This window comes from Paroedura picta, chromosome 11, assembly GCF_049243985.1.
Source record: "Paroedura picta isolate Pp20150507F chromosome 11, Ppicta_v3.0, whole genome shotgun sequence".
NCBI lineage: Eukaryota > Metazoa > Chordata > Lepidosauria > Squamata > Gekkonidae > Paroedura > Paroedura picta.
In genome coordinates, this window is record NC_135379.1 from 59,267,435 (window position 1) to 59,288,631 (window position 21,197).

Consider the following 21,197-nt stretch of genomic DNA (forward strand, 5'->3'; position numbering starts at 1 on the left):
TTAGGCAAGCGTTCTTTCACAGAAATTAAACTGAAACTGACCAATGGCATTATCCATTGTTCATGATTGTATATAAATTGTTTTTTCCCCCGGGGTCTCTCAGTTCAGTTCTGCCTCGTCCCACCATGCTGATTTCACTCTTTTCCGCTGCTCCAGACAGACAAACGCTCTACCTCCATCTACCCCCAAGGCTGTGGTGTGGATGAGCAGCTAGCAGCCAGGCACTGGCACCTGCAGGAGGAGCAGCAACAGGGGCGGTGCCCCCCTGGCCAAGCTGCTCACCTTGCTGCGAACCCTGTGAAAGGGTTGTTAGACCCCCAAAGTGGTCCCAACCCACAGCTTGCAAACTACTGGCCTATGATATTGATTCTTGTCATCACCCACCCTGAGTCAAATAGGGAGGGCAGGCTATAAAAACTTATTATTTATTAACCTAGGATAACCAAGAGGATCCGTCCTCTTTTACACACTTTCTAAAACCGATGTAAACATCTTCTTTTGGGGTTGGAAGGTTTGGAATATTCCTAGTGAAGCAGCAATTATCACAGCTCCAAATGTGATCTGTGAGTGCTTGTTTGAAGCAGTCTGCTGGGAAATATATACCCCCCACCCCTGCTCCTTTTTCGCTTTTCAAAATTACCTATCACCCATTATTATTACATTTGTCACCTGGACTCACCTCTCTCTCTCTCTGGCTTCAAATCACCACCCAATACCTGAGCCACAAGGGAGGGAGGTGCATAAATATGAAATCAAAACATAAAATAACTTTAAAAATCCTACACAGAGCCCACTTCCGTAGATCACCCATTGTTCACAGGGAAGTTCCTAACCACAGAATCTAAATCCCACCAACCTCCAGAGTTTTAATTACGTCTCTGACCAGCGCAGACAATTTAACAACAAACTGAAATAAGAACAAATCTTCATAACGCTGACAGGCGTCCTGGGCCGTTTCTACACAAAATGCGCTTCTGCAGCGGGATTTAACGTGCGGAACAGGATCCGCTCCTTCCCAAGCGCATCATTCCCCCGCAGAAGGGGCCAAACACGGCGGCGGCGGCGACAGCAACAACCAAAGCAGGTCTCCCAGTTCGTGACTCTTTGGGCCACCCTTTTCCTGGTTCCACTCCAGGAACTGCGGGGATTCCTCTGAGGAAAAAAGCGGATCCCCCCCCGCGCCCGCGTTTCCCGCCCTCCTCCTCCCCGCATTCGGCTGCCTCAAGCGGGCGCAACCATGAGCGGGCGGGGGGGTGGGGGAGGAGGGCGGCGCCGAGCCCAATCCCCGCCCCTCCCCAGCCAGCGCCGAGGGGTGACGCGCGCCGCTTCCCTCGGCGGATCCGGAAGAGGCGGGGCCTGGCGAGTGCGTGTGGACGGACGAGGCCGCCAGGCCTGCTGGGCTGACGGACGGACGGGCGCGCTCTCTCTGTCTCTCCCCCTCGCTCGCTCTGCGGGAACGCGCGATGTGGGGTGAGCGCGGGCGGCCGGGGGGGGGGCGTCTGGGGGGGGAGGGAGGGGATGAAGGAAGAAGGGGGGGGGGCGAAGGGCCGCTTGTGGCGCAGCGAGGCCGGGCGGCGGCCGGGACCAAGGAAGCCGGGCCTTGGTCGCGGCCTGGCCCTGCGTGTTCTGTCCGAGGCGGGCTGGGCCTCGGCCGCCTTTCCATGGCGCTGCCCCTTCGCCTCCCCCCCCCCCGCCGGGCTCCTTGTCCTCTGGGCCGCTGCGTGACCTTTCCCCGGGAAGGGCCGGCCGGGGCGTGGGGGGCGAGGCGGGCCCGCGGGTGGCCTGCTGCGCTGTGGCCTTGGGGGTGTGGGGGGGGGCTCTGTTGGTGGCGCTTCCCTGGGGCTTCCGCAGGCCCTTGGGAGGGAGGGTGCCCGGGCTGGTCTGGGCTGGTCCTAAAGGTGGCCCTGGGGCTCCCATTCTGCTGTGCTTCTTCAGACCAACGCTGGCATCTTACCCCGTGATGGCGGGCCGTTCCTCCTCCTCCGTCCTGCTTGTTTAGTTTCTCTGCTACCTCCCATAGCAGTGGTAGTCAAACTGCGGCCCTCCAGATGTCCATGGACTACAATTCCCAGGAGCCCCCTGCCAGCGTTCGCTGGCAGGGGGCTCCTGGGAATTGTAGTCCATGGACATCTGGAGGGCCGCAGTTTGACTACCCCTGTCCCATAGGATGGGTTTCCTCCTGATGTTCCCCATTCCCGTTAACTGACCAGGGAGAGCTTCCTTTCGCCTGCTGTCAGCCTCGCAACCTCTGGGCCCACTGCATGGTGGATCTAATTCCGGAATGCTTTTAATCACGAGTAGACTGTTTATCTCCGTTTAGAGCCATCTTTTAAGTGGGATCTTGTGGCCAAAACAGATCTTCCTTAAATGCTCTTACTCAAAAGCTCCTTTCCTCCTTATTAGCAGGCCGGCTCACAAGCTGTTGGTGCTCGTTCTCTGAACAGCATTGGGGTGGAAACACTTGCTCGACGGCAATCTTGTTTCTCAATTATGCTGTTTCTCAAACATATTTTTTTCCTTATATTTGCTAGTGCTATAAGATAAATAGTAGAACCAATTGTAGGTAGTATTTGCTATGTGTAAAAAGAAACGTTTTTATTCTGCAGTAAAGGCTTAGTTATTTCATAAGTAAAAAGCAAGATTCTTCCATTTGAAGCTGTGCATTACAATTTTAAGTGTTTGAGTGTTAGTGCATTTTGGAAACTATTGGAGAGGAATGGGAAGGTGACTGTAAGCCGCTTTGAGCCTCCTTCGGGTAGGGAAAAGCGGCATATAAGAACCAACTCTTCTTCTATTTCAATCGATCTCAGTTATTCTGCAGGAAATATTTAATTTTATTTCAGTGGGGATTCAAAGCAGCTTATATCCTCCATTCCGCTATTTTATTCTCACAGCGGCCATGTAAGGTTGGTAGGCTTGAAGGTATGTGACTGGCCCGAGGTCACCCAGCGAGTGTCCACAACAAAGTGAGGATATGAATCAGGTCTTCCAGATACTAGTCTGACACTGTAAACTACTGTACCACACATGACTTTGGAAGATGTTAATGTAGAACAGAATCTCTTACGCTGAGGATGCAGTGGTCATGGGAAAATGTATTCTCTTCAGAACTGGTTGAAATATGATTGCTTTCTTGACTCTTAGAATACCACACAAATTGCCAGATTTTGAGCCAGCAGGTTAAAGAGATGATTAAGTATTTCAGTGTCTTGACAGTCCGTAATTCACTGCATCTGTAGCTTCTTGGTAAAAAGTGGTTGTTTGATACAAAATGCAATCATAATCCGCCTGTAATGGCAGGGCACATTTTGTAGTCATTACAAGAGAGGGTCTGATGGACAAGAAAAAACAAAGCATCTATAAGAAATCATCCCACAAGGATAGCTGTGTTAGTGTTTTGGCATGGAAATAATTAACACAGAACTCTGCTAGCAGTTTTCAAGGACTAACAAAATTGTATCCCAATATCATTTTTTGTGGACTTGAGTTGGTTTCTTAGAGGCACTGAATGCATCCTTGTTATTCAACTGTTATTGATAGGGGTGTTTTTTAAAAATGAGTGTCAAGGGGCCATGAAATGACACACATACGGGGTGAATAGTAGATATGTAAAATTCGGATTTTTTTTTTAAGTGTAGGAAAATGTTTTTCCCAACTGAGAAATTATTTGTGCTTTTGAACTTCTGCGATTGGCCTTTTCATAGTATGCCACTGTCAGTTACCATCGTTTTTAATACCAGCATTTATGAAAACTGGCCTTCAGTAGGCTTACTAATTTAATACTACTTGTAGGTATGCTGTTTTGTGGATCCAATATTTCACTTTGACCAGCTAGATTAGGTGAAGCTTTGGAAATCAGTAGCAAATGGTTTCATTAGCTTGCAGTAGAAGCTACTGCAAATAGAATAAACTAGGGATGTTGTTTTGGGAAGGCCATTGACTCCAGTGGACTTAGCAGGGTATGGCTTTGTTAAAGGTTGCACTCTAGATGCACTTTTGCATAGGTGTTTTGGACTTTATACAGAGTTGGGAAATAAAATTACTGTTCAGTTTAAGAAAAATGATAGCCAGAGAGGTTTTCTTAAACTTCTGAACTGCTGCTGTTGCGTGTTTTGTTTGTGTATTCAAAAGTTTACAAAACACGTGTGCAAATAAGAAATAAAACACTTATCCTGTGTGTCTTTTTAGCTTGTAAGTCTTTGGGCAGGGCCAATCTGTTTCTTGATACATGTTATTTTGGGACTGTCAGAAACACAAGATATACATGTCATGAGTAAGTATCAAGGAATCTAAAGCATAGCTATATGTACTGCAGTGTAAGCTAATGGATCTCAAAAGATGACTCATTTGACCTTGCCAGTTCTCACATATCTTTCCCCTCCTGTTGTTCATGCAGCTTCTAAAGGATGGACATTTCACCTCCTCCTTGCCCTGCAGCAAGTCATGCCTCCTCATTTCCATCTTTGTACCTTCATATCCCATCCCTGATGAGAAACATCAGTAGTGGAAAATGTGTGCCAAGGATGAATTCTTTTTCAGAAGAAAAAAAATGTCACTGGTCTGCCATATATGTGATCTCATACAATTTTAAGAGTGCCAGCAAAGTGTAGTGGTTGGCCAAGAACTGAGGAAATCTACTCATCCATGAAATTAATTGGGTGACCTTAAGTCAGTCTCTCTCTCAGCATGGTTGTTGTGAGGATAAAATGGAGACGGGGAGAATCATGGATGCAACCCCCAGTTTCTCAGAAGAACTGTGGGATTAAAATGGGATGGTGTCATTACAGTGGTCATCTAATGAGATCTTAGTTTATCATATAAGATTAAATAAGGATGTATTTGTTATTATTATTATTATTATTTAATTTTTACAACATAAATAGTTAAAACACAATAAAATCCCCATAAAAACCCCAATTAACATCAGCAAAAGTTACATATAACATATAGCGGCGGTGGTCACAATTCTGATCTTAGTTCAGCCTGGTGGAGAGAATAATAGAAGAGGGTGGCACCAATACAATAGATCTAACAATGATCTCGATGTTAGAGATCTCAATATTGGAGGAGATCCTCTGATGGATTAGTGGGAGAGCTGCCCTGGCCTCAACCATATGCCTGGCGGAAGAGCTCCGTCTTACAGGCCCTGCGGAAAGCTGGTAGATCCTGCAGGGTCCTTATCTCTTCTGGGAGCTCATTCCACCAGGTTGGGGCCAGGACTGAAAAGGCCCTGGCCCGGGTCGAGGCCAGGTGAACATCCCGTGGGCCCGGGACAACCAGTAAATTCATACCCGCAGAGCGGAGTGCATATTAAAGCTGCAGTTTCATTGCAAGCTAATGAAACTTTTGCTTGTAACTCACTGGAATCACCATTTTTGCATTTCTTCCTATGTATAAGTGCTTAAAAATAATGAACACTTTAAAAGATCTTGCCTGAGTAATTGGAGGCACCTTTTCAGTCCAAAGGTTTATCTCGTTATTAGACTGTTAGCTCTGGGTGAAATGTTTGTGATTTAAGCATTCTGTGATTTCTTTTATCGTGGCATTACATCACAAATGGAATTTGGAATTCTTTTGCCAAGTATCCTGAATGCAGCTTTTCCTCTGTGTGGCTTCAACCCTTACCTAGCTAAATCTGAATAGCAATTTTGCATCATCCTGGCTATTTGATTCCTGATTGGCTGGATTGCATAGTTAACTGGTAAGGTGTCATGTAAAAGAAATAGTGGCACCTCAGCAGTACTGGATGCTCAGCATCATAAAGGCACTAGAAGGATGAGTACCAGTTGTAGGAGGCACGATGAAGGAACATCTTGGGCTTCTTGCATCAAAACATTCATTGCAATTCTATTATTTATTTACTTCATTTATATCTCACCTTTCTCCCCAGTGGGCCCCAAGATGGCTTACATAATTCTCCTATTTTATCTCCACAAAAACCCTGTGAGGTAGTTTAGGCTGAGGGCGTGTGACTGTCCCAAGATCAACTAACAAGCATCCATGGAAGGGTGGGTCTCCCAGATACTAAGCTGGTAGTCTGAGCGCACAAATAAGATTCTTAAAGACTTCCTGTACCATAAATCGGTAAACTGCCAGAAATCTGACTGGGGTGGGGGGGAGGGTGGACTACATCACTTGCCCTCCTTTTTACTGAAGAGCAAATGACATACCAACAATTTACCCTCCTGCTGCTGTTGTGATTAGTCTTATTACTGAGTAAAATAAGAGCTGATTTTTGTACACTGCTTTTCACTATCTTGAAGAGTCTCAAGGCAGTTTACAATCATCTACCCCTCCTTTCCTACAGCAGATACCTGGTGTGGTAGCTGGTGCTGAGAGAGCTCTGAGAGAACTGTGACTGCCTCAAGCTGACTGCGTGTGGGGCAGTGGGGAATCAAACCCAGTTCTCCAGATGAGAGGCTGCCACTCTTAACTACTTTCCCCTGCTGGTATCATTTTTGTACTTGCTGATAAACCCCTGACTGATACCAAGCTGTATCTCATATTCATTTTTTTCCTTGTGGTCAAACATGGCCCTATGTTATTGGAACCTGCAACATAGCGCTAAAGTAGCTCAAAGCCAAAAACTGAGGCTCCTGCAGAAATCAAATGTTTGTGTTTCTGGTGTACTATCATTATTCTAAATTGATATTTAACATTTAAATTATTATAGTGTTACACCTTGATGTGCTTTAGCATCCTCCTCCTGATCTGCCTGGTAGGATGCTGAAGGATCTCTGACCATTCTGATTTTTTAAAAATATACCATCCAGTTTAATAAAACTAGTATCCATTCTTAAGAGCTGCAAAACATGAAATAGCTAATGCAGTGTAGAAGAAATGTGTCTTGTTGAAAATATTGAGAAGTCTTGCTTTCCAGTGTAGATCATTTTAGTTAAATTGTGCTAACTACAAGAATGGATTTAAAAGACTTTATAATACTTGCTAACATCAACGGGTCTACTTTAAAGGTAAAGGTATCCCCTGTGCAAGCACCGGGTCATGTCTGACCCTTGGGGTGACGCCCTGGGTGGTTTGCCAGTGCCTTCCCCAGTCATTACCGTTTACCCCCCAGCAAGCTGGGTACTTTAAACATTACCACAATTTAATGCTGGTTTTTAGGCAAGAAACATATAATAGTCGCTTAAACATAATAAATTATGGCATGTCAATGAATGAAGTCTTTATTTCCAGAACAGTATGAAGGAAGGGAGTAGATACGTATGATAGCCAGAAATTTTGAAGCGTTGGGGGAAAACGTATTTTTCTGCTTGTTTGCTGGGGGGAAAATGGAAGTATGGTGCTGTGGGAATTGAAATATCATTTTGTAAAACTTTAAACTTATTACCACTTATACAACATAAAAATGCAGAATTAATAACTTAGTATAGATAGACAATAATGTATCTCACAAATTAAAAAAAACTTAGTGAGCAAGCCTAAACAGGTCTACTCTGAAGTAGGTTCCATGTTTTTCAGTGCGACTTACTCCCAGGAAAGTCTTACAATTGCAGTCTTAGTATTCTGCAAACAAAATTGCACATATGACTAGCATTTGAGAACCAAAAACTGCTGCACCCAATGCAGTTTTAGCATATATAGCTTATTTTTGACATCTGAGAATTAATTAAAAAGGTGTGTTATTTTGACAAAAATGCACTCACAGTGCACAAATTTGGATATTCAACATTTTATAACATTAGAATATTTGATTTGATCCGAAGTTTTTGATTTTTTTCTATTTGTGAAAAAAGATAGGACGAGGACCCCCTTGACCACCAAAAAGTCAGTTTGTGCATCATGGGGCCTACATGGGAAAGAGCCTTGGCTGGCGTGAACTGTGGTAAGGAAGAGAATTGGCTGAGATGGAGCAAGAAAGCTACTCCTAGGCTCATTCTTGTAAGACTAGCCATGATTTGTCATTACATCAGAATGTAGCTGTTCTTTCAGCAGTGCTATATTGAGAAGTACGTGTCTGCAGTTCTTAAATACTGTAGAAAAAGCTAAGAGTTATTTAAATACTGCTCATTTATTTGCATTTTTAAAAAGAATATCATTAACCATAGAGCTGACTTCACCAATGTCGTGTGGTTTTACATATAAATCTTGCCTTATACTGAATCAGACCATTGGTTCATCATGGCCAATATTTTGACTGGCAGCAGCTCTGCAGGGTCTCATGCAGAGGTCTTCCACCTCCTGCCTGGTCTTTTTAACTGAAGGTGCTGGAGATTAAACCTGGGATCTTCTGCATGCAAAGCAGAAGTTCTTTCAGTTAGCCACAGCCCCATCCCAGTTGCTAGAGTGCTGAGGTTGTCTGGGCACAAGGAAACTAAGGTAAACTTCCACTTAGTTGCACAGTTTGTTTGTTGCATAGCCTTCTATCAGTTATTGTCTTTCAACCTCGCCTATTGCATATTTTATTCTGAACAAGTACTTCAAAGTGATGATCACAGAATAGAATTGTTTTATGACGGGGAAAATGTTCTGCAAATGCAGGCAAACACCTAACTGAAAGAAATTTATAAAGCTTTACTTTTAACGAGGGGCTAATAAAACAGTTTTAAGATGCAATGGGGGGAATATCTCAAATGGAGATGAAGATAGGTGTGGGTATTATAGATTTTTAAAAATAGAGGATCGAGGAGGAAGTGGTGTGAGTGAACGTAAGAGGGGAATAAGAGAAGACCGCGATGGTGTCGGGGAACAAGGTTAAAGGGGAATGGCAAAGTTGTTGGTGGATGAAATTTCCTTTGTCTGCAAATCTCACAAGACACTTGTCATACAGAATTGTTTGGAGGCTGAAGTGCTGCTCTCAGTTCCTGAAAGAAGGGATATAAAGGAAATAAATTTTGCAGTGCACACGTTATGATGCAAATGGCAAGCAGCACATGTCTGAAGATGTTGCAAAGCAAAGTTCAGCAATAATACGTTTATTTAAGACCAAAAGATAGTTTCAAGTTGGTCTAAAGGAGAATAGCTAGATTCAAGTCCTCTAGCACGGTGGTCCCCTGCACGGTGCTGGGCCTCGAAGGCCCTGGCACTGGGCTGCGGCTCCCTGCCTCTGTAGGGACGCGCATGCGCGTTTGCACCATGTGCGGCCGCAAACGAGTATGCGCGGCCGGGCGATCGCCCTCCCCACTGCTGCCGGTCTACAGCCTGGATAAGTTTACGGACCACTGCTCTAGCACTTTGAAGACCAGCAACATTAACAGGGTCTAAGCCAGGCTTTTTCAACCAGGGTTTCGTGAGACCCCAAGATTCCCTGGTGGCCCTTGAAGAGTTTAACGAATGGGTGAGAGTTAACTAATTTTTAATATATTTTTAAAATTTGGTACAGACATGACTCGGTGCTTGCACAGGGGATACCTTTATCTTTAAGGCTATATATGGTAATGTCAATCATCCCTGGCCCTCCAAAAATGGTCAATGAAAGGCCTGGCTGGGGTGGTAACCGGAGAGGCCCCGGGTGGGCATGTACATGGCTGTACTTTCCAACCATATTCTGCATCATCGTGCCACTTCTGTGGTTTCTTGAAGCCTGAGGAATATTTCAGGGATTTCTCAATGGTAAAAAGTTGAGAAAGGCTGGTCTAGCTCTATATGAGAGATACCAAGATCTAAAGGTTACTGTTAAATCAATTAGCAATACGGAAGTCTTAGATTTTTATGATGTCCTGTGTGGCCCTTGCAGATCATTATGTCACCTAGAAATTTCATTGTGGCAGGTCAGCAGTGATGTAATTTCAGTGTCTCTGGGTAATCCACAGTGGAACTTCAAAGCTTATTTACTATTTCACATTGTCATATTTTTCTAGTATGACATAGATGCATGATCATGATTGTTACTGTGTGCTTGTATTGAGTTCTGGTAGATGAATTCATTTCTTCCTGCTTTTAAAGCAGGGGTAGTCAACCTGTGGTCCTCCAGGTGTTCATGGACAACAATTCCCATGAGCCCCTCCCAGGAAACGCTGGCAGGGGCTCATGGGAATTGTAGTCCACGAACATCTGGAGGACCACAGGTTTGACTACCCCTGCTCTAAAGTATTCAGATCAGATAGGTTTAAGTTACAAGCTGTTTCTGAAATATTACCCTAGAGTCTGCAAGTTGGTGTGACTTGGTGCTTTAGTGTGCTGCATTAAACATTTTCTCTAATTTTAAAAACTTAAAACAATGTACGCTTTAATATTCGGTATGCTAGAACAAGTGCCGGCCAACAAGCAGTAATTCATATCAAATTTCTTTAAATTAGTCAAGAAGGCCTGCAGAGATGACAGCATTCTCTTCTCCAGGGAATGGGAGTTTTGAAATTTGGTGATAGCTGCTGAAAAGGCCTTCCCAAGAGTCCTAGCCAACCTCACTTCAGGTTAAGATTGCTTTCTGTATGAAAGCCTCATTTCTGGATCTCAGAGCTCAGACAGACCATTGTGACTGGAGCTGGGGCTTCAGGTACTTTTAACTTACGTACTTGGTCCTGGGACTGTACAGGACAAGACCAGCACCATAAATAGAGCCTGGGAACAAACTAACTTGGCCCCATGGGTATTTATGCTATGAGGCCCCATGGGGTTGACACTGGCCCCCACTATCTGCATGAAATTGCTGGGACAGGTTGAGCAGGGATTTGGGAGTGAGGTGCCACCAGTATGTGGATGACACTGTTTCTCCCTAACATCTGGGTCAGATGCATGAATACTGATCCTGTGCCAGTGCTTGTAAAAAACAACTAACTTGCCAATGCCGCTGTTGTATTATTGACAGGATGCGCATGTTACAGAAAGTAGCAGCTAATACTGTTGCTACCACATTTTGTATCCACTTCTGAAATGGGTTTGGGGTAGTCCCATGTAGATCGTGTTACAATCATCTGGCTTGAATGTAAGCAAAGCCACAGATCTTTCAATGACCATCTCAAGACATGATAGGTTGTAAACTAGCCAGTAATTGTTCAGATCCATGATATCCATGATATCAGGCCTTGGTTGCTTGTATAGCCAGCGGCATCATGTTTTCTTTCAAGGAGCCATTTTATAGAATCATAGAAGAATAGAGTTGGAAGAGAGACCTCATGGGTCATCTAGTCCAACCCCCTGCACGATGCAGGACACTCGCATCCCAATCACTCATCCACTGTAACCTGCCACCCCTTTGCCTTCGCAGAATCAGTCTCTTTAAAAATTTCCAAAGATGGAGAACCCACCACCTCCCGAGGAAGCCTGTTCCACTGAGAAACCGCTCTAACTGTCAGGATCTTCTTCCAGATGTTTAGATGGAATTTCTTTTGAATTAATTTCATCCCATTCATTCTGGTCTGTCCCTCTGGGGCAAGAGAGAACAGTTCTGCTCCATCCTCCATATGGCAGCCTTTTAAATACTTGAAGATGAAGATCAGATCCCCTCTCAGTCGTCTCCTCTCTAGGCTAAACCGACCAAGCTCCCTCAACCTTTCTTCTTACGTCTCCAAACCCCTCACCATCTTTGTTGCCCTCCTCTGGACACGCTCCAGTTTGTCTACATCCTTCTTCAACTGGGGTGCCCAAAACTGAAAGTACTCGCAAGTGAGGCCAAACCCAGAGCAGAGTAAAGTGGTACCATCATATCCTGTGATCTGGACACGATACTCCATTTGATACAGCCCAAAATCCCATTTGCCTTTTTAGCCACTGAGTCACATTGCTGACTCATGTTCAATGTATGGTCCACTAAGACTCCTAGATCCTTTTTGCACATGCTACTTCCTATATATATTATAGGATAGCCACTTGGTTCACGTCCTTCCAGTCATCTGAGTCATAAAGAGTACAACTATACAGGGCTGGTGGGCAGCTTCATTTTTCCAAGAATCTTGTCAACATTCTGGGGCTGTAGGAATTGGAACACATCCCTACCAGCATAATGAGCAGATGCTTAAGGCATATTCAGTGTGACTGTAACAAATTCAGTGGGCTGAAAGAACAGTGCCTTGCAGATACGTTGCAGTATGCTGTTGAAGACCTCTTGCAACATTACATAGCATCACCTGAAGTCACAGAATCATAAAGTTGGAAGGGACGTCCAGGGTCTTCAAGTCCAACCCCCTGCACAATGCAGGAAATTCACAACTACCTTCCCCCCCACATGCCCAGGTGATGCTCTCCCCCCTACACACACACACACACACTGGAATCCCTGGACAGTCTGGCCTGGAGGAAATTTGCCTACTGACCCCAAAGTGGTGTTCGGCATTTCTCTGGGCATGCAAGAAAGGGCCGCAAGAGCCAAGCATGGACATAGTCCCTTTTGCCCAGCCACTTACAATCTGCCTAAATTCACAGAAAACAACTCTGCTCCATCCTGTATGTGACAGCCCTTCAGGAACTTAAAGATGGCTAACATGTCACCTCTTAGTCATCTTCTCTCCAGGCCAAACAGCCTTTCCTCATACATCATGGTCTCCAAACCCCTCACCATTTTCATTGCCCTCCTCTGGATGTGCTCCAGATTGTCTGTATCCTTCTTCCATTGTGGAGCTCAAAACTGAACACAGTATTCTAAGTCAAGTCTAACCAGACCAGATTAAAGCGGTACCATCACCTCGTGCGATCTGGACACTATACTTCTTTTGATGCAGCCCAAAATCTAATTTGCCCTTTTAGCCACCAAGTCACACTGCTGACTCATGTTCAGTTTATGGTCTACTAAGACCGCTAGATCCTTTTTACACATACTACTGCCAAGAAAGGTCACCCCCGTCCTATAATGATGCATTTGATTTTGAAGAACTACGTTTATCACTATTGAAATTCATTTTAGCCCAGTCTCATGCATAATTTAGTGACACAACAGTTTGGCCTTCTGTCTTGGTAATGTGATCACTGACTGCGTTAGAAGGTGTCACTAGGATATTGCTTTTTGGCCCCATGGGTATTTATGCTATGAGGCCCCATGGGGTTGACACTGACCCCCACTATCTGCATGAAATTGCTGGGATAGGCTGAGCGGGGATTTGGAGTGAGGTGCTACCAGTATTTGGATGACACTGTTTCTCCTTAACATCTGGGTCAGGTGCATGAATACTGATCCTGTACCAGTGCTTATAAAAAACAATTGGAAAGATTCAAGCCAATAAACTGAAGCTTGGTCCAGATGAGACTGAACTGCTGCTAGTTAACAGTAAAGTTGTTTAGGGCAGTGTTTCCCAACCTGTGGGTCAGTGCCAAAAAGTGGATTGCAAAGCTTCCAAGAGTGGGCTTGCTCTGTTACATGTTTTGAAAACCAAGATCTGGCCCTGGAAACAGTATCTCCCTTGTCATTCATCAGTTGGTATGTTTGCTTCGCTGCATGTAAATGTTGTTCAAGTAAAATGTACCCTAATGTTTACTAGAGCAACTTTCTTAGAGTCTTGGGGGATTAGAGGGAGTAATGGAGAAGGAGAGGGTAGTCAAAGGCCAAAATGTAACCTCCATGTGCAAAGGCTGTGTTCCTCAGAATGCCAGTTGCTTGGGATTCATAGTGAGGGCAGCTGTGTACTTTGTACTATGTTTGTTGATCTCTCAGCAAGACCTGGTTAGCCACTGTAGAAAATGCAATGGTGAGATAGGTGCCAGGGTCATAGTTTGCCTAGGGCACACAGGAAAAAAACCTTGCGTCAGTCCTGGATGGAGCACCATACATAGTAAATTTGAACTTCAAAATGTTTGGGGACTGCTGATCTGGAAATGAGGAGTCAGCCATTCCTGGCCTGGTTTGTGTTTTTTCTGAAAGTAACATGGGGTTAGCGGTCAATCCTAGCCTATGGTTGGAGTCTCTGTTCTCCTGGCATTCAATGCCTCTTATCAATTCTGGCTGGTCCCACCAGTTATAACTCTTTCTCGAAGGTCTGCTGTGGCTGTGGTAATTTGTATTCTGATCACATCTAGATTAGATTATTGAAATAAGGTTTACTTGGGCTGGTTTTAGAAATTCATCCAGAAACTACTGTTTGTTCAAAAGATGGAAGGTATCTTATCAAGGATAATCTGTCAAGGCTTGTATTATACCTGCCCCGGAAGATTCACTGCTGGGCAACATTCAGTGGGCTGGTTCCTATACAGCCCTGAATGCTTCAGGGCCAGGGTATATGAAGAAATAGCTCCTCCCATGCTGTCCAGTTTGCTGGGTAGGATCCTCATCTCAAGCATGGCTCCGGTGGTTCTGTACATGGGCAGTGGTCTCAGCAGTGATGTTCAGCTGGTAGAATACCCTCTACCTTGAAGCTCACCTGGCGCCTACATTGTTGACTGCTAGGTACCAGGCCACAATGTTTTGACTTCTAGCTATTTTTTTCCCTGTCCTTGATTTGGTCTTTTCCAGCTTTTTTTCTGATTCTGTACTGGTTTTATTGATTTGTATTGTAAAATAATGACGGTTTTTTTTGCTGCTGTTTTTATTATCTCACAGATGTTCTTGAGAGTTCAATACGAATTGTTCAACTTTATTAAATTCTAAGCACTAAGATATCAGAATGATCTATGATAGCTGTTCAGGACACAATTCTGCATTTCATGTTCAAATATCTGCTCGTCCCTCACAGCTGTTTTCAAAGGGGAGAGTAATTCAATGCATTCTGATATCTCTCTCGGAGATTCTAATATTAGAATGAAAAGCTGTGTAACATGTTCAGAATACCACTGTATTCATTAACAACTGTGGCATCTTTGAAAGAAGAGGGGGAAATGCAAAATAGATTTTAATGATACATCTGAAGTGCCTCGAACACTTAACATTTACTGTTTTCTATAGTAAATCCTGTATCCATTTTTATGAACTGAGTCACCATTTCTGTTGCTGTAAATATGTAGATGAGACATGGTTTCTTGATCATGCTCGTCCACTGGCACAAAACTTATTGATGACAGATTCTGTTTCAGTAGTAAGAAAGTGAGTGGTTGAAATTTCTGTGGGGTTTATATTTAAAAATAGGTATCCTTTTGTTTGAAGCACTTCTATAAAGTATTGTTTTGAGACAGAGCCACATCTTGGCCACTGCAAATTTTGCAAAAGATTGCCTTTAAATCTCAGTGATCTTATATCACCAATAAATAAAATGCAGTTTAAATCCGTATTCCAGTTCTGTAGAAGTATTTCTGAATGTATGCATACCAGTTGACTGCTTTAACAATTACATTTGCCACTAGAAGACCCTTTATAGGTTTTAAGCACATTCTGCAAGTATTCTGGATATCATCATGTGTCATTTGCTCTTCAGAGCTTACTTAAATTTAAAATCAGAAAGCAGTTGTAAAGTTTAGGGTTTCTGTTTGATATTCCCCATTCAAATACACTGCAAGATTATTTAGATTATTTAGTTGGAAAACTAGGCCCAAAGATCCTCTCATGAGTAACTAGGCTAAAGAGTGTTTCTCCATGATATGGAAAGTTAATTTTTATGCTATTTACTTGTTATGTCTACATGTTTTAGTTTGCACAGTAATAAATGTGATTCTTGACATATTGTCTAATTTAGCGGTCCCCAACCTTCTTGTAGTCGGGGACCGCCTCCGAGGGTGGGAGAGAGCCGGCGGCCCGGCCACAGCAGCTGCACGTAAACGCGCACGCGCTGTTGCCGCACATGCATGTTTTCGCCGCTAGGTGGCGCTAACGCGCATGCGCAGAACAGCCGCACACGTGCGTTTTCGCCAGCAGGGGGCGCAAACACACATGCGTGGTGGCTCCATGCGTGCGCGTTTGCGTCGTTGGCGTGCCAGCGGCCACGCCTGCCTCTTCCCCCCCTCTCGCTGCGGGGGGGGGAGGCAGGTGCGGCCGCTGGCGGCCCGGTATCATGGCCTTAACGGCCCGGTACCAGGCCGCAGACCGGGGGTTGAAGACCCCTGGTCTAATTTGTAATGTTTGGGTTCTTTAAATCCCTGATTATTCCCTGGGTAATTTATTGTTTAGAAGAAAACATGCTTTAAATTGGCATATTTCATGATACACTACAAGTTCCATTTTAAGTGATCATGAATATGTTGACTCTAACACGTTTTTGTTTAATTCTCTTCCATATAAAACATTTCTATTTTTGAGGACCTTCATTTGTATCCCACCTGTACTGCACCTTCCTGTTCTGCCCTATTTCTCAACCAGGATTTTGTGAAACCCTGGGGTTTCTTGATGGTCCTGGAAGGGTTCCTGGATGAGCAAGAGTTAAAGAATGTTTATATATTTTTACATATTTGTTAAACATTCATTAGGTGATATTTATTTATTTATTATATTTGTATACCACCTTCCTCGAAGGCTGCAGATATGGGTTGCAGATGGGGATTGCAGCAAAGAAATTAAAAGACGCTTGCTCCTGGGGAGGAAAGCTTTGGCAAATCTAGACAGCATCCTAAAAAGCAGAGACATCACCCTGCCATAGTCAAGGCTATGGTCTTCCCAGTTGCAATGTATGGCTGAGAAAGTTGGACCATAAGGAAGGCCGAGCGTCAAAGAATTGAGGCTTTTGAACTCTGGTGCTGGAGAAGACTCTTGCGAATCCCTTGGACTGCAAGGCGAAGCGACCAGTCAGTCCTAGAGGAGATCAGCCCTGACTGCTCCTTAGAAGGCCAGATCCTGAAGATGAAACCCAAATACTCTGGCCACCTCATGAGAAGGAAGGACTCCCTGGAGGAGCCTAATGCTGGGAGTGATTGAGGGCAAAAGAAGAAGGGGACGACAGAGAATGAGGTGGCTGGATGGAGTCACTGAAGCAGTCGGTGCAAACTTAAATGGACTCTGGTGAATGGTAGAGGACAGGAAGGCCTGGAGGATGGGGGTCGCGATGGGTCGGACACAACTTCGCACCTAACAACAACAACAACAAGCTCAGGGTGTTTCACATAAAACAGAACGGAAACAATACAGATAGCTTAGATTAACAATAATGAATGAAGTGAAACAACAAGCAACATGGAACAGTAGAAAACTTAAACATTAAAATAACTCCTACAGATAGCCCAGTGGGTTGTGTGGAATAATGGTGAGTGCCATAGGAGGGGGAGGCTCAGGGGGAGAGCCCTTGGGAAGCACTGGATCAGGTCGACCTCAACCAAATACCTGGTAGAGTAGCTCCCTTTTGCAGGCCCTGTGGAACTGTTAAAGTTCTGTCAGGGCCCTGATCTACTCTGGGAGCTCGTTCTACCAGGTGGGGGCCAGAGTGGAAAAAGCTCTGGCCCTGGTTGATGCCAAGCGAGCTTCCCTGGGGCCAGAGATCACCAGGAAGTTGGAATTGCTAGAGCAACACCTCTTTGTGCGGTGTAAGCAGGAGACGATCCCTCAGGCACACTGGGCCCCAGCCGCATATGGCCTTGAAGGTGATAACCAAAACCTTTACGTCTGACCATATGACCATATATGGTCATGTAGACCCCCCGTTGCCAATGCTGTGCTTGGAGTGGGTGGAAAGGGGAGGCATGTACACAGCTATGCTTCCCAACCCCATTGTATACAATAGCACCAGTTCTGGGGTTTCTTGAAGCCTGAAGAATGTTTTAAGGTTTTCTCAATGGTAGAAAGGTTGAGAAAGGCTGAGGTAGAGTGAAGTAGATAGTGGCTTACCCCAAATAACTCATGGAACAATCCTAAACATCCATAATTATATGCAAAGGTGTTTACTCCCAGAAAAGACCTGGGGACAGGTATTTGGGGCCACTTTTTTGTGCATTGCAGGAAGCTTCCCCTGTTTTGGGAGCAAAGCCACAGTGATGCCCCCCCATCCACATGCGCTTCCCTCCCCCCCCCCAACAAATACAAAAAAAAAAGACAGGCAAAGCTTCGCAAAACTGCCTGGACAAAACCAAGCCACTTTGGCCTCGTGGCCTGACCGGCCAGGCTCACCGCAAACAACCCACTTCCCCTAGGCCAATGATTGGACATTTTGGGAGCATGGGCAGGTTGGCATAAGTGTATATGATCATGCCACCTGATTTTTTAAAAAAAAATTAAAAATATAAAAACTTAAATAATTCCCACCCAATTCCCACCTTCCCTGGCTGTCGAGGAACCCCCATTGAGAAAGTCTGACCTACTGCATCTGTGATTCAACTCCAGACAACCGGACTGTGAAGTTTTGTAAACCAGAAGTACTAGTTCTTTAAAAACTAGTCATGATGATTACGCACTTGGACTCATAATCGTGAATATTGGGGGGGGGGGGCAGGAAGATCACCATTTTTAAAAACTGATAATCTCTTCTTTTTGCATTACATCATGCTGTATTATCCTGGCTCTCAAGTTCATAGCTATTTTGCCAGTATTAATCTTCTTAGTATTATTATGCAGTCTTTCATTAATTGAAAATAAGTAAGAGTGTGGGCTAGTCTGATTCAATGAAATGCCAGGGAATTATGTATCGGTTTTGTAAGAGTAGATCCACAAATATTTTAAAGTCAGAAAAACTGATAAATGCTTTAAAGTGGGGGTTGTCAACCCCTGGTCCTCGGACCGGTACTGGGCCACCAGCGGGCGCACCTGCCTCTTCCCTCCGCAGCAAGACGCTCGCCAGGCCCGGCGAGCTTCTGTCTGCGGGGGGGGTGAGGCAGGCGCAGTCGGCGGCTGGCGCAGCCGGCAACATGCCAGCAGACGCAAACGTGCATGGGCGGAGCTGCTGCGCATGTATGTTTGCGCCCCCGGCGGACGCAAATGCACATGTGCAGCAGACCTGCGCATGCACGTTCGTATGGAGCTGTCATGCATGCACGTTTGCGCTCGCCAGCGGGGCGCAAACACGCATGATCGGCAGCCCTGCGCATGTGCATTTGCTTGCATGTGCATGGCAGCCGGGCCGCCAGCTCTCCCTTACCCCTGGAAGCAGTCCTCAATGAGGAAAAGGTTGTGGACTGCTGCTTTAAAGTGTTACTGTGGTTTGAGATAATGATGCAATGAGGGTAGAACCATGTTTCCAAAATAACGGCCAGGTAGTCTTAGGTTAGACTATGCAAATGTTCTATGGTATTTTTCCATTTGATGTCAAGCAGATCAGATATGTTTTTCTGTTAGATTACTTAGTTGCAGGTGAATTTATTGACTATTAATGATTTTTTCTTTTTTCCCCCCTAAGGATTACTTGTGAAATAATACCAGCCTTCGTATGTAAAGAGGATCTCTTCTGAGCGACAGAATTTAGAATGTTGGTTTATTTGTTCCTGTAATGGAGGAATAACCAGATCTCTCATTATTGCACTGGAAGACTTCACAGGAAATACAAAATGTCTTCAAATAGGAGTCAGAATCCACATGGACTTAAACAGATTGGTCTTGACCAGATATGGGATGACCTCAGAGCTGGAATTCAACAAGTTTACACAAGGCAAAGTATGGCAAAATCCAGATATATGGAACTCTACACGTATCCTAACACAAAATTTTTAAGCGATCGGCTTTTGTTGCTTTTGTCATTCTTGGGGTGACACAGGCCTATTTATAAAGGTTGTATTCTTTGTATGCAATTGTGAAGCATGCAGAGTCTGTCAGTTTCAGAGGGTTATTGAAAATGTACAGTGGTATGCAGGAATGCAACCTAAGTGGAATTGTTTGACATTTTAAGGTTAATTTAACAGGTTAGTGGTTAATTTTAAACATAAATATGTAAGATGTTGAGAAATTCTGAAGCCTTTTGGGGGCAAAAATGGAAATCGAGTATGAATGAATTATGCTCAAAGACCAGTGTATGTGTTGGGGGGGGGGAATCAAACCTAACTGCTTGTTAAGGCAGGGGTAGTCAACCTGTGGTCCTCCAGATGTCCATGGACTACAATTCCCATGAGCCCCTGCCAGAATTTGCTGGCAAGGGCTCATGGGAATTGTAGTCCATGAACATCTGGAGCAGTGGTCCTCAACCTGCGGGCCGTGGCCCGGTGTCGGGCCGCAAAGGCCATGGCGCTGGGCCGCGGCTCCCTCTCCCCGCCCCCCGCAGTAAAAAACTTCCCAGGCCGCAAGCTTGCGGCCTGGGAAGCTTCTTACTGCGAGAGGGCGGGGAGAGGAAATCAGGGCCATCGCTGCCCTGCCGGTCCCCAGCCTCAGAAAGGTTGGGGACCACTGATCTGGAGGACCACAGGTTGACTACCCCTGTGTTAAGGCACGGAACATTTAGGTTTGGGTAAAATACATAAAATACCCCATTTATAATTCAGTAAGCAAGCATATAAAATCATAGTGCTTGGCATATCTATGGAATTAAAAATATGTGTCTTAATTTTCCATTAGAAAAATTACAAGTATTCCTAGTGCTTGAGAAATAACTGTGTAACACATGGATCTTAATTTTTGTCATCAGAGGGGGGGAATGTGTAGAAACCAAAAAAGTATATTATATGGGCAAAAACACTTGCATGCAGTCATAATAGGTAAGACTCCTAGCACATTTAGTTATCAAGTAATCTTTAAACATATTATAGCATACGGATTGTTGCCAGAGTTATTTACATTGAATGTCTTGAAACTATATCTACAGTATAAGGAGAAAATCAGAGGCTTTATTGTGTTACAGAACTGTAGGTTTTCTATTTCATTTGAATATACTTGAGTTTGCTTTCATTTTTGCTTTGTTACTGGTTCATTGCCACGTCATACTTAGGGAATAAATATCCAGTGGAAATGTTAGGAGTGCTTCCCCCCCCCCTCCCCATATGTATTGAAAGAGGATTGTCATCTCTGGTTTACCATAGTTGTCTCTGTGCATTATTGTGTCAATTCTGTCTCCTGTGACCTCCAAGCTTTGAATTCCAAATTAATGTTGGTAGGGGTAGTTATCACAGGGTAATAATCTTGCAGTCGATATAATGGCCCTAGTACCCATTTTTGTATGCCGTGGGTTTTTTGTTTGTTTTTGGCAGTATTAATTTTTAAAAAATACTTTACAATATGAAAGCAACTGCCACCGAGGACTAGAGAGGCGGCGTACTAGCACTGTCCACATCAGATGGCCAAAGGAAAATATTCTTAGGGAAGGAAATTATGAAACCATCAACACACACGGAATAAGTAGTGCAGTACGTGATACTACTCTGTTTGGTTTTTCAGATACTCCAAGTACAATCATATTTGAAACATGGAACTGCTTAATTCATATTGGAGTTGAGGAGAAATAGCCTTATGTTTGATTAGATTTTTCTGTAAATACATGACATTGGTATAGTCTAGACACTATATTAGATTATCATATATATATGTTCACTTACATTTGTATCTGTGG

General features: G+C 44.3%; 1 protein-coding gene across 1 annotated transcript in view; it reads left to right on the top strand.

Annotated features, from left to right (window-relative positions):
• Window positions 1-1,312: 1,312 nt before the first annotated feature.
• CUL1 (cullin 1) overlaps window positions 1,313-21,197 on the top strand; it is a 56,794-nt gene continuing 36,909 nt past the window's right edge. The window contains exons 1-2 of the mRNA XM_077303713.1: window positions 1,313-1,470; window positions 19,065-19,352. Coding sequence (XP_077159828.1) covers window positions 19,213-19,352 — 140 coding nt within the window. The 5' untranslated portion in view covers window positions 1,313-1,470; window positions 19,065-19,212. The remainder of the gene's footprint in view (window positions 1,471-19,064; window positions 19,353-21,197) is intronic.